Genomic DNA, 12462 nt, shown 5'->3' with positions numbered 1-12462 from the left:
TTGTTCTAAAATAATTATGTTTTTAGACCACTGTTTTATATTCGAAGATTATTTTTTTAAAAAAAATCATAAACTTTTTGTGAAATAGTGATTTTGAAAGTATATTTTTTGAAGTCGTGTTGTGAAATAGTCTTATGAAATGATAGAAAATGTTCTCAAAATCTCGAACTCGAGACGTCATCTCAAATTTAAGATCTTGACGTCAAAAGAGTTAAATCTATCCAAGAATTGTACATTAAGTTAATTAAATTAGATGATTTGATAAACTTAAGTAATGATCGAGTGAATTAACAATGTCTCAAAGGGCTAACAAATGAGATTGGAATTATTCACATTTGTTTTGTAGCACACAAGTCTATGGAGATCGAAGAATTCCAAGTAGAATACCTCTTAAAACAAGAAGCTCTTTCGTATATTTAAAACCTTCCAAAAAATTAACCAACTATTTTTATAGCCTATTTAATTAGCTCAATATCCATACATCAAACCCCTTCATTCCTCCTCGTCATATGTACTTTCCATTTTCTTCTCACTTGCTAGACAACACAAAACTGTGATAAAAGAAAGATGAGTAGTTGCTTTTCGATACCCAAGACAAAGTTGGCACAAGATGTGATCGTAGAGGAGTCGCCGGGATCGTTGGACAACCCTAAACGAATCCTCGTAGTTATGAATGCTCTAAGGGAATTCTCAATCGATATAGTCGAATGGGTTTTCAGGAATTTCCACCCTCACAGAATGCTGCACTGTTACTATTCTGGGGATTATACCCTGACTCAACATCCCATGTATGCATATGCTATGTTTTATCTCCCTAGAAATCTTAACTAGCTAGTTCTTTTTTCTTTTATCTTTTAAATTCCTTGTATCATAGTTTAAAAATTATATCCCAATTATTATTTTGCCTGGTGGTGTCTTCAAAGAAATGGGTTGACGTATGGAGTATGAATCTGGGGAATTTGGACTGTATTCAAGAGAAAAGGGATGACAAGAATGATCCCAAATGCCAAAAAGTTCAAAGGTTAATGGAACTCTGCGCAAAATAGGTGTACTGCATTCTGAAACCTTTCATCGTACCACACCCATTAAAATAGACAGTTGATTCTTCAATATCATACATAAAACATTTAAATTTCCTTGTGAAAATTACATTTAATTTCATGTATATGTTCAAAAGAATATCAATCCTAAAATACATAAACTCGACATGCAGTTCATCCCCGCTACACACACACGGATATATATAAATATTTGTTTTTCAAAGTATTAATCTTTTGTGTTTTCTCTCTATATTTTTTCAGGTAATGCCTGAGATCAGAACTGAAATGAGGAATCCTTTGAAACTAGTTCTAGAAATGTCACAATTTACAACAAAAACATCAAAGAAACAATACATATAGCTAGCTGATTTTTTTCCGCCAAAATTTGTAGTACGAGTCCCAAAGGATCCAAAACGATTTCCGGGAACCAGCCAGCAAAAGAACACGAGCATACACGTATACATTTAATACCTAGGCATTCAAGACCTTATCTTTTCTGTCTGAAAGAACTTTTCGAACAAATGTTTGCACAAACTTCACGAAAACGTTTAAAATTACAGGTGATGGAACTCGTCTTTAAAATACCTTAAACGTTTTCTTACAAGACCCGATCTTGAAAATCTGTCAATAATGTGGATGCCAAGGTGCTGATTTTCTTACCGGTTTCTCCTGCAATGCTCTTTAGAGAGGAAATATCTTGTTGTGCCTGAAAACCAATAAAACCATGGAAGATACATATAATCACGGCGAAGAAACTGGAAACTATGAGAATAAAATTACCAAGGAAGTAAATCAGATATATATAACATGGGTGTTAAAAACCACCTTTCCCTAATGATTGAGCTCTTAGGGGTGATTGCCATACAAAGTTATATTTACACTTAACACGCCATCTCACCATGAATAAAAAATATTTGGAATTTATGTCCACATACGCATTAATCGGATATATAAAAACTAAAGGCCTAAGACCAACATACTGAAATAAAAAAATCTTCTCGTGCACCAGGTTTTGGACCCATGATGATGCCATGCTAGAAACCACTCGACCCAAAAACATGAATTCATGAGGTATCCCAATAGAATTCATACTTTACAAAGGAATGAAAGCCATACGAAAAAATAATTTTGAAGCTAAACTCTGGAGAAGAGAAAAATATATGAAGTTGAATTTTAGGAATATGTGTACAATTGGATATATTGCTTATGTATACCTGGAAAGATAGCCGGTTGATAACATCAGATGCAGTAAGATCCAAAGAATCACTTGTATCGTGACCAAAGAAATCAGCACTAGAGATTGATGATGAACCCTACAGTGCATCAAAACAAATAGTTTTAAATTCTGTAAATATCTTCATTTCAAATCTTTCCAGCATTTTATGCGATATACTGAGTAATATCAATTGAATCCAAGGCAGTTAAAATAAAATTCATAATATATTTTTTTATTCTCGAAGCTGGACGTCCATCAGTATGTACAAAATATAATCATATACATATGGCATGCATTTATCAAGATATGCAAGAAATGTAGAACCACAATGGACAAATTGATGACCATTTGTCCATTCAATGCTCCAACAAAAATTAAAAGACCAGCTTTCACATAAAAATAGCAAAATGCACTGAGAAGCCTAGACAATAGAGCTTGGGAAGCAAATTGCAATAAACAAAATAAAATGATCCCCAACGGCGATCCAAATATAGAGAGAGAAATGGAAAGACCGATCGGAATATGGAAAACAGGATAAATGTTACATACAGAGAACTTCTGCAGCGAAATTGAAGATTCCAGATCTCTGTCTTTGTTTTGAACACCGAAAAACTGAGCTGATGATATAGATTTTGCATTGGAAAACTTCTTCTGTGCTTCATCCGTTTCCTCAACCTGATATTGATACCAGTGTGAGAGTAATAGTCATGAGAATATTTAATCAATCCTTGGAAGAAAAACAACGCAAATCTTATCAAAACTACAACCAGTGCCATTATCAAAAACTTCTTTAATATGCATAGAGCCACATTTTACTCTTTAATTTAAGGAATTACAAGCAGGTTTGTTCCATTCAGCAATCACATATTTTTCTATAATTTTAGCAAGAACTGAAAAATCTTACTCCAATAAGCAGAATTGAACATAATTCTTCAAATTGGTGATGAACTTTATCTGTTTCCCGATAAGTAGAATATGCATTTCATGATATGAAGAGATACTCAACTAGAGTTATTCAAACTTGTCTCCAAAATCAAGAAAATATTGATTCCCTCAATTGCCAATGATAATATTCTTACCTGAACTTTTGATGAGTTTGTGGTACCCTTCTTAGGAAGGCCACTTTCCATCCCATATTCAGTAAAAAAGTTGGAGGATTTTGGTGGAGTTACATGATTAATAACTCGAGCACCTCCAGAACCAATGTCTGAAAGCTGGTCACTGTCTGTAAACTCAAACCGAGATGCAAATGATGATCCAACTATGGGAGTGCTACTATTTGATGAAGCAGCAGAAGAAATGAGCAAAGGTGGTTCTTCTGGCTTCTGCTCATAAAGGCTATCACTGGGCTAAAAACATATAAAAAGTAGTTGATTATTCAGTAGATAGAACATATAATTATGATGGATAAGTATAGAATATTCAACCATGTAATACCAAAAATTTCAGAAATTCCATTTACAAAAGAAAGATACATTTACCTTGGTAGTAAGCTTTCGCGCACCTAAACCCCCTGCCTTTCCAGGTCTCTTTGCACCAAGAGGCTTCTTAATTGTCGCCATAGAAACAGTTTGAGATGCTCTTGGAGAGGTATAAACATCCGAAGTACCATTTTTTAGTGTAGAATTATCCTTTGTAGGATTGTCTACAGTGATTCCTTTTGGGACTTCATTTATGTCATTGTTAATATATGAAAATTTATCAGAAGGCCTTGATGACTGAGAAGCTATGGGCGATGTAGGTAAAGCAGCCTCCTCAGCATTGCTTTTAGCAAGTTCTTTTGCAAGTAATTGCCGATATAATTCGGCAGCCTTTGAGGTATATTTGGCCTCTACCTTCCCTCCATCAGTCCATCCGTGCTGATTGAAGAAAACTTGAGCGCGATTATTTCCGCCAAAGCACATCAACTTCAACTGGTCAGGAGTCCAAGAATCCAAATTTGTTGATCTGCGATTTAAAAAATAAGCTTCCATAGAGCTACAAAAGAAAACCTCTTTGCAAGATAAACTCAATTTCTTAAGTCCTAGTTAGATAAATGAAATGTATTCCACTCAAGCACATAGAATACAAGAGAGATATAACACCGTTTAAAATAGAAATCTGGAGTTCAATTTCCAAATGTCAAATACCAAGACTATTTTGCTTGCAACATTCAAAGTTGATCATGCTAAGCAGCCTGAAGATTCACAAGGTAAAGGAGTGTAGATGAGAAAATGTCACAATGCTATTTATACATATTCCTCCACTCTTTAACCCCAATTTTTTTTATGTTCTATTTAAAACTTTTCACCTTATCTATCTCTTTATATACTAACATTTTCACATTTTTTCCCGTAATCCTGCCTTCTTTTCTTCTTTTTCATCTTGGTGAGATAAGCTTATGCTCATAGCATTGCTTCTATACCTTCACTAAATTATCGATTTCTACATCTGCTCACAGTGATGTGATGCATGCAACAAAAGGTTCTCAAATGGAATTTAAAAAGGTCAAAGGATATATCAAGCTATTTTAAAATTTGAACTTATTAGTAACCTAAAAAGCCTCAAAATTAATGATTATTATTCCATATTTCACGTTATATGCTGGATTAAAGTCCTTGCACTGAATATATTGTAAGCATCGGAATATATAAAAGAGGTGGGCAATGTTACGATCACATCTCGACAATTCAAAAATTAGAGAGTAGTATATCTGATCTAAAACTCTAGGCTCGAGGCAGACAGCTAGTCCGGATATCTCAAAGACCAAATATTTTGAGATAAACTGAAATAAAATTTCACATTGAACTATAGTAATCGGGTATCCTTTCGCGTTTGACTCATTGGCTCTGTGTAACATGCAAACCCCTTAAAAAAGTTGGTATGCACCGTTAAAGCAATTGACGAATCAAATCGTAAACTGACATAAAAATCAAAACTCAAACAGCAAATCAGCATATCGACAGTCGAAATTCAAATCGGTAAAAAGATCCACCTAACGAAGCTGATGTGCACACCCAGGCTTCGATGAACCGCCGAGCAATCAATACAAAGGAAGATCCCAAACGGGACCGATGCCCAAGTCGGATTCTTCGCTTTGCAATCGAAACACGTCTGAAATTGGATACATCAGCATTGAAACAAATGTCCAACAATAATAAATAAACAAAAAAAAAAAAACGTACAGATCTGAATCAGATCTTGGTATTCCCGGTCACAAATTGACAAACTATTAATATTAAAATAAAAATACACCAAGGACCAAGCAATTACCTTATTATCGGATTTCGCCTTGAGTTTGCGAAAAATTTGGTTCTTGTCGTCGTAGTTGTCAAAAGCCATGGTTCACTGGAAAATTTTGCTTGCGTATTGGCAAAACGAAAATTACTGGAATGGATTCACAGAGTGTATGTATGTATTTGTGTGAACGACGATTAGAGGTTCTAAGAGAAAGAGAACCCCGAATGAAACTCGAGGGAGCTGAATCTTGTAGCCGTTAATTCAATCCCTTCTTACTCAACAAAATATTGCGACAATATTTTTTTATTTTACATGCATTATTTCTTATCATATATTTAATATCAATTTATAATTTAGCGATATAATTATGATTAATAATTATATGATCTAAAAAAATACTATATTATAATTTTTGTATATTAGTTAACACATTGAGTTGGAAGATTGTCATTAATATCGAGTCGAACGTAGAAATTCACTAACGTATTAAAAATAAAAAGACTACAATGTTGTTATCACTATGTATATCGCGATATTCTCTTTCTACTCGAGAGGATCCCGAACTTTCGGATCCAGATGTTATCGGATACGGGATCGAGGAAAAAAGACTTTTGATTTTTATTGGGACGGACAATGGGTAGGAGGGTTACGAGACGGGTCTCGACCTGATCCCATCCTAGTACCACATCCGCAAGGTACGGATTTGAATGTTAAAAACACAAAAATCTAACTTCTAAAACATGACGAATATAGATCCTAATTCGAACATTAATTCTATTCTCCTCGGCTTAATGCAACTAAAAGAAATGAAGTTCCTGAGAAAGAAAAAAAAATTTCTTCACCATGCCCCTAAAATTGAAGCGTATGTCTCTTGTGAGACGGTCTCACGAATATTTATATGTGAGACGGATCAACCATACCGATATCACAATAAAAAGTAATATTCTTACCATAAAAAAGTAATATTTTTCATGGATGACCCAAATAACATATCTGTCTCACAAAATACTGATCCGTGAGACCGTCTCACACAAATTTTTGCCAAAATTGAAATAAATATCTATTTACAAAATTGAATGATAAAATTGGAATAAATTAGAAATTTATGAACAATGATGCTGAAAACGGAAAGCTAGAATTTTGCAAAATGTTTGCTTGGTTTTGTATTTGACTGATATATAGATGCCTCAATTTTGACGAGAATAATGTTAAAAATATAATCAAAATATCGTACAACAATATATATAATAATTATATAGTGAGTTTTTATTATTATTATTTCATGAAGAGTTGAATTTGTCAAATTCTGATAAATATATTTTTTGTATTAAATTCATTATATTATACAAATTTATTCATAAATATAACACTACTCTTTTGTGTGATCTTTCAGGCGGTTGTTTCCTGATACTCCCCACAGCTCAATTACGAGTCCCTGCCATTTGTTAAAATCTCAGCCGTCATCAATTTTGTCCTAACATGCGAATATCCACTTTTTCCCCGTCATTTTCCTTTTTACCCGAAATATTTTATTTATAAAGCCAACACAATCATTAAACTATTTTTCCTTGGCTTTTTTTTTTAAATATTATAAATTAAAAAAATCTTTATAAAAATGTTGCAAATTGAGATTGTTTATAAAACTATACAATCCGTATTTCACTGCATCGGATTCTAACAGCGACGGTTAATAACCGTCGCAAATAGCGACTGTTTTATAATCAGTCGCCCACAGCGACGATTTAACACCCGTCGCCCACAACGACGGTTTAATAATCAATAGCGACGGCATGTCTTTATTGTGCGCTGCGAAAATTGCATATGTTATTTTAACAGCACACATAAATGTATTCTGCGAATATTACTATCCGCAGCGCGCTTTTAATGCAGAGTGCTTTTATATGACAGAAATAATGGTGCTCACTTTTTAACCGTGTGCTTAGTAAAGGTATTCTTCAAACTCCCACTCTTAGTAAAAAACATGTCTTTTCACAACTTCAAGGCAAACACAACTGTCTCATTGTAAATACGTCGAGTATCCTTTAATATTCCAACTACCGAATTATTTGAAGAGACCACGTTGTCCAGATATGTTCTGTTTGGTAAGTTCGACAACTCCTAGGCTTTTTAGGATACACGGACTTTCCTTAAAATGAATACATTTATTTAATAAAATAAGATCTCTTGTTATTTTATTATTAATTGAGAATAACAAAAATCAAGAAACGATTCATTCAATCTAATTAATTACTGTTAATGTACTACTCCAAATCATCACTTGTATAAAAGTTTGAATCAAAAGACTTGGTAAGTTCTTATAAATAGGTATGAATTATTCGATTCGATTTCGAAGTTAATTATTGAAGCGATTATTAGATTCATGAACTTGCATTTACTAGTTGAGATATTTAGCGATGAACTTAAATATATAACGTAAAGAAGTTTGTATAAGTGTCTTTCTTACTATAAGGAATCCATATTTCAATACTATATATAGGAAACTATGGTGATTTGCCTTTTTTATTGGGAAATCCTTTGGATTAGTAAGCTCATTAATTTGAACATTCAAATAGAATCATTGAAGTAAATAGCAAATTAATTAAAACACTGCCAAAATAATTATTATAACTTAGGATTTGCTTTCTAGTTTGAGAATTATTTCGGAAGATTTATTCATGTATAATAACAGAAGCCGAAGTCATTTATTTAAATATCTTGATTAATTAATTAATCCGTTCCGTAGGTGTATTTTGTCTCCTTGTTCTACGTACATATAAATGTTAGATCTGCATTATCTAAGTTATATTTTATTTTAGAGTATGTATCTTGTGAGACGATTTCGCGAATCTTTATCTATGAGACGGATCAACCCTACCGATATTCACAATAAAAAGTACTACTTTTAACATAAAAAATAATAATTTTTCATGAATAACCCAAATAAAATATCCATCTCACAAAATACGACCCGTAAAATCGTCTCACACAAGTTTTTGGCTTTATCTTGCTAAACTTAATACAAAGTTACTACCAATTATTGGCAAATCTGGTGGTGACCGACCACATGGGAGCTGGAGAAATAGTTTTAATTAAAAAAAAATTAATAGTTTGACAGTGAAACCCAACAATTTAGTAAATGCTACTGGTAATAGTAATAAATAATTATAAATGCATTATTATTTATTTTCTGCTCACACCGTTCGACATATTAATATTTTTATTTATTTCACTTGTAAAGACCCTCGAATCATTATTTAGGTTAAATATTTAGTTTTTCTTATTATTATTGATATAATTAAGTGAATCTTGATAATTAATAGTTGAATTAGACCATCCCTTTAAATTGAAACTACTGGACAATAAAACTTAGTGAAATTAGCTAAATATCTACATTTAATATTTATTTAAGTTAATATAGTTGAGATTGTATGATGATTTAATTGAATTATTTGATCATATTAAACATAATTGCCGTCACCTTCTTAAAATTTTCAGAACATTTAAATATTAATATTGAAAAAATAGTTTAAATTGATATAGTACTACAATTCATGATAACATAAACTGATCAAAGTAATATTGGTAAAAATTTGTGTGAAACGATTTCACGGGTCGTATTTTGTAAGACATATATCTTATTTAGATAATCCATGAAAAATTATTACTTTTTATGCTAAGAATATTACTTTTTATTGTTAATATCGGATAGGGTTGACCCATCTCACATATAGAGATTCGTGAGATGGTATACTAACTCAATCAAATTTGTATAAGATAAATCGGTGTAATTAATAATTTAATAAGGTTGGATGGACATTAATAATACGTATTTAAAGATAATAAAATGAAATTAATTAATATATATTATTGCAGTATAAAAATAAAAAAAATAGCGAATAAATGGCGCAGCGGATTTGAGTAGTCGTTCCGATGGTATCGGCGTCGTGTTCGTCGAAACCGCCGTACCTTTCCCTTTCCTTTTGTGGACTCCCACGCTCTTCAACTCAGCAGCCTCAAAATTTGGCCACTTGCTTAAATTCACTGCACATTCACTCCAAATCAAGTCCCCTAAATTTCACACATACAGCATACGTGTTGTGTCTCTTCTTTTCTCGTCTCCTCCGCCCCTACTTTCCCTACCACTCTCCATTTTTTCTCAGGCAGCTGGAAGAGAAGCCGACCCTTTTTCTACTCTGGGTGGTGAATTCGACTGTTTTTCTTCGTTTAACGTATGGGTTGTGCAATCAATCGATTCATGGAGTGATTGATTATTGCCTGCCAACACTTTTTCAAGATTAACGGAGATGAGTCTTTGGGCTAATACTAATACATCCGCAAATTCTGCAGCGGTGGGAGGTGGCGGTGATATCTCGGCGATGGATGGGATCATGTCTTCGACTTCTGGTTTGTCTTCCTTTTGGCCTGCTACCTATGCACCTCCTTCCCCAAATCCTCTCCTGTCTATGGACCAATCCAAACCCACGTCCGTCACGCAGTTTTTCAACCAAGAAACGCTGCAGCAGCGTCTCCTGGCCTTGATTGAAGGCTCCCACGAGAGCTGGACTTATGCCATATTCTGGCAGTCTTCCGTTGAATATGGTGGCTCATCTGTTTTGGGTTGGGGGGACGGGTATTACAAGAACGAAGGGAACAAGATGAAGCGCAAAACGGCGTCGTCACCTTTGGAGCAGGAGCACCGGAAGAGGGTTCTCAGGGAGCTGAATTCTCTGGTTTCGGGATCTCAGGATTTGGCGGATAACACCGTGGATGAAGAGGTTACTGATACTGAATGGTTTTTCCTGATTTCTATCACTCAATGCTTTGTCGACGGGTCCGGGCTTCCGGGCCAAGCTTTTTACAGCTCGAACCCGGTCTGGGTGATTGGCGCGGAGAGGCTTGCCGTTTCTAACTGTGAGCGGGCCCGACAGGCACAGAGCTTCGGGCTTCAAACCATCGTTTGCATTCCACTGGCAACGGGCGTTGTTGAGCTTGGCTCCGGTGAACTGATTTTTCAGAGTTCAGATCTCATGAACAAGGTCAGATTTTTGTTCAATTTCAATGGAGGGGAAATGGTTTCGGGCTCAGGATCTGGCTCTTGGGCCTTGGCCGAGAATGATCCATCAGCCCTTTGGTTGATCGACCCTACTTCGTCTGCGGTGGATATAAAGGATTCGTTCAATGATAATACTAGCACGCAAATTGGTTTTGCTCATGAAAAACCAAGTTCCAGTACCGTAACTGAAAATCCACATCAACAAACACAGGGGTTTCTTGCTAAAGAATTGAAATTTTCGGAATCCGGGTTTAATGGAAGTAGAAACATGACGAATGGGGAGACACTCAGTTTTGGGGAGAGTGCTAAGAAGAGCATTTGTAGTAGGAATGAGAATTTTTTTGGAGTTCAAGAAGAGAACAATAAAACGAGTAGTAAGAACAAGAATAAGTCCCCAGCTTCGAGGGGTAGTAATGAGGAAGGTGTGCTTTCATTTACTTCGGGTGCCATTTTGCACTCATCTGGTGTGGTGAAGATTGAAAATGGTTGTGGGGTTGAGTCAGAACATTCTGATCTTGAAGTATCCTTGGTGAAGGAGGCTGATAGTTGTAAAACTGTTGATCTTGAGAAAAAGCAGAGAAAACGGGGAAGGAAGCCTGCAAATGGCCGGGAAGAGCCTTTGAATCACGTGGAAGCGGAGAGGCAGAGGAGGGAGAAATTGAATCAAAAGTTCTATGCCCTCAGAGCTGTAGTACCGAACGTTTCAAAAATGGACAAGGCTTCACTTCTCGGCGATGCTATTTCTTATATCAATGACTTGAAATCGATGCTTCAAGGTGTTGAGTCAGGAAAGGATGATTTGAGGAGTCAACTTGAGTCGGTGAAAAGGGAATTAGCCGCTAAAGGATCGGATACACTTGCACCAAAATGTGAACCGAAGATTTCGAACAATGGGGTGAACACAACCATCGACATGGATGTAGAAGTTAAGATAATTGGTTGGGATGCGATGATACGCATTCAAGGTAGTAAAAAGAATCATCCGGCAGCAAGATTGATGACGGCGCTTAAAGAGTTAGACCTAGATGTTCATCATGCTAGTGTCTCCGTGGTAAAAGATTTAATGATTCAACAAGCAACGGTGAGGATGGAAGGTCCCTTTTACACGCAAGATCAGCTCAAGAAAGCTTTGATAGCTAAAATCGCTGCAAGTTGATAGAATTTGGATAAATGGAATTCGAGAGAAACTCATTCTTTGATCATTGGAACGCAGTGAAAGCTTTGTACGTCGCATAGATTGAGCTTAGTTTTAGTACCCGAGTTCTTGTTTTTAAACCAAGAGCCTTCGTGTCAATAGTTTTAATCCCTATCCCACAGTTCGTATCGAAAAGAAAAAAAAAAAAAAAGATGTCTGTCTAGCTAAGCTTTTCCACTGGTTACGGCGATTTTTTGTATCATTAATGGCCCACAGTAACTAGTAACCGGACAAAAACGTGCGTGAGACGTATCTCTTATTTGGGTCATTCATAAAAAATATAATTTTTATGCTAAGAGTATTGCTTTTTATTGTGAATATCAGGTAGGGTTGATCTGTCTCACAGATAAAGATCCGTGAGACCGTCTCACAAGAGACCTACTCCAGTAACTGAATGCGACTTTTGTTCCAAGTATTATTTATTATTATTATTTTGAGTAAAATTTTGTTCCAATTATTAATCGAGTGAGTCTTTGGATGAGCTGAGACATGTTCTCCTCTTTATATCCCAACTGACCAACTCTAGGTCATGCATTCATAAATGACGAAATAAATCTTCAAAAAAAGAATAAATTTTTTTATTAAAGTTAAGCTATTTTTTTTTAAAAAAAACTTAATATTCAGAAATCGATTGTTAATCAAGGCATTTCTTAAAAGATACTATATTTTTTTTCTTCAATTTATTTTACTAGTTAAATTCCTTATTGTTCGGGGAACGAATTCGTGGAGAATTCGAACA

The 12462-nt window shown here is 34.8% G+C and overlaps 2 protein-coding genes and 1 long non-coding RNA gene across 3 annotated transcripts; 2 read left to right on the top strand and 1 right to left on the bottom strand.

The window, feature by feature from the left end:
* Positions 1-228: 228 nt before the first annotated feature.
* Positions 229-1483, top strand: LOC142533209 (uncharacterized). Its single transcript, XR_012816696.1, has 2 exons — positions 229-1021; positions 1302-1483. It is a non-coding gene; the product is annotated as an uncharacterized LOC142533209 (long non-coding RNA).
* LOC142533208 (putative ADP-ribosylation factor GTPase-activating protein AGD9) lies at positions 1393-5744 on the bottom strand. The gene is made up of 7 exons (XM_075639889.1): positions 5509-5744; positions 5231-5349; positions 3738-4203; positions 3336-3605; positions 2806-2931; positions 2255-2353; positions 1393-1746 (listed from the first exon to the last, which is right to left on the bottom strand). Exons 1-7 carry the CDS (start codon positions 5575-5577, stop codon positions 1639-1641), a joined length of 1257 nt encoding a protein of 418 aa, XP_075496004.1. The 5' UTR covers positions 5578-5744; the 3' UTR covers positions 1393-1638.
* A 3695-nt stretch (positions 5745-9439) lies between these two features.
* On the top strand, positions 9440-12019 carry LOC142532685 (transcription factor MYC2-like). The gene has a single exon (XM_075639048.1). It carries the CDS (start codon positions 9780-9782, stop codon positions 11682-11684), a length of 1905 nt encoding a protein of 634 aa, XP_075495163.1. The 5' UTR covers positions 9440-9779; the 3' UTR covers positions 11685-12019.
* Positions 12020-12462: the final 443 nt, after the last annotated feature.

Source organism: Primulina tabacum, chromosome 18 (genome assembly GCF_025594145.1).
Source record: "Primulina tabacum isolate GXHZ01 chromosome 18, ASM2559414v2, whole genome shotgun sequence".
Lineage (NCBI taxonomy): Eukaryota > Viridiplantae > Streptophyta > Magnoliopsida > Lamiales > Gesneriaceae > Primulina > Primulina tabacum.
This window is presented reverse-complemented; position numbering and strand designations above follow the sequence as displayed.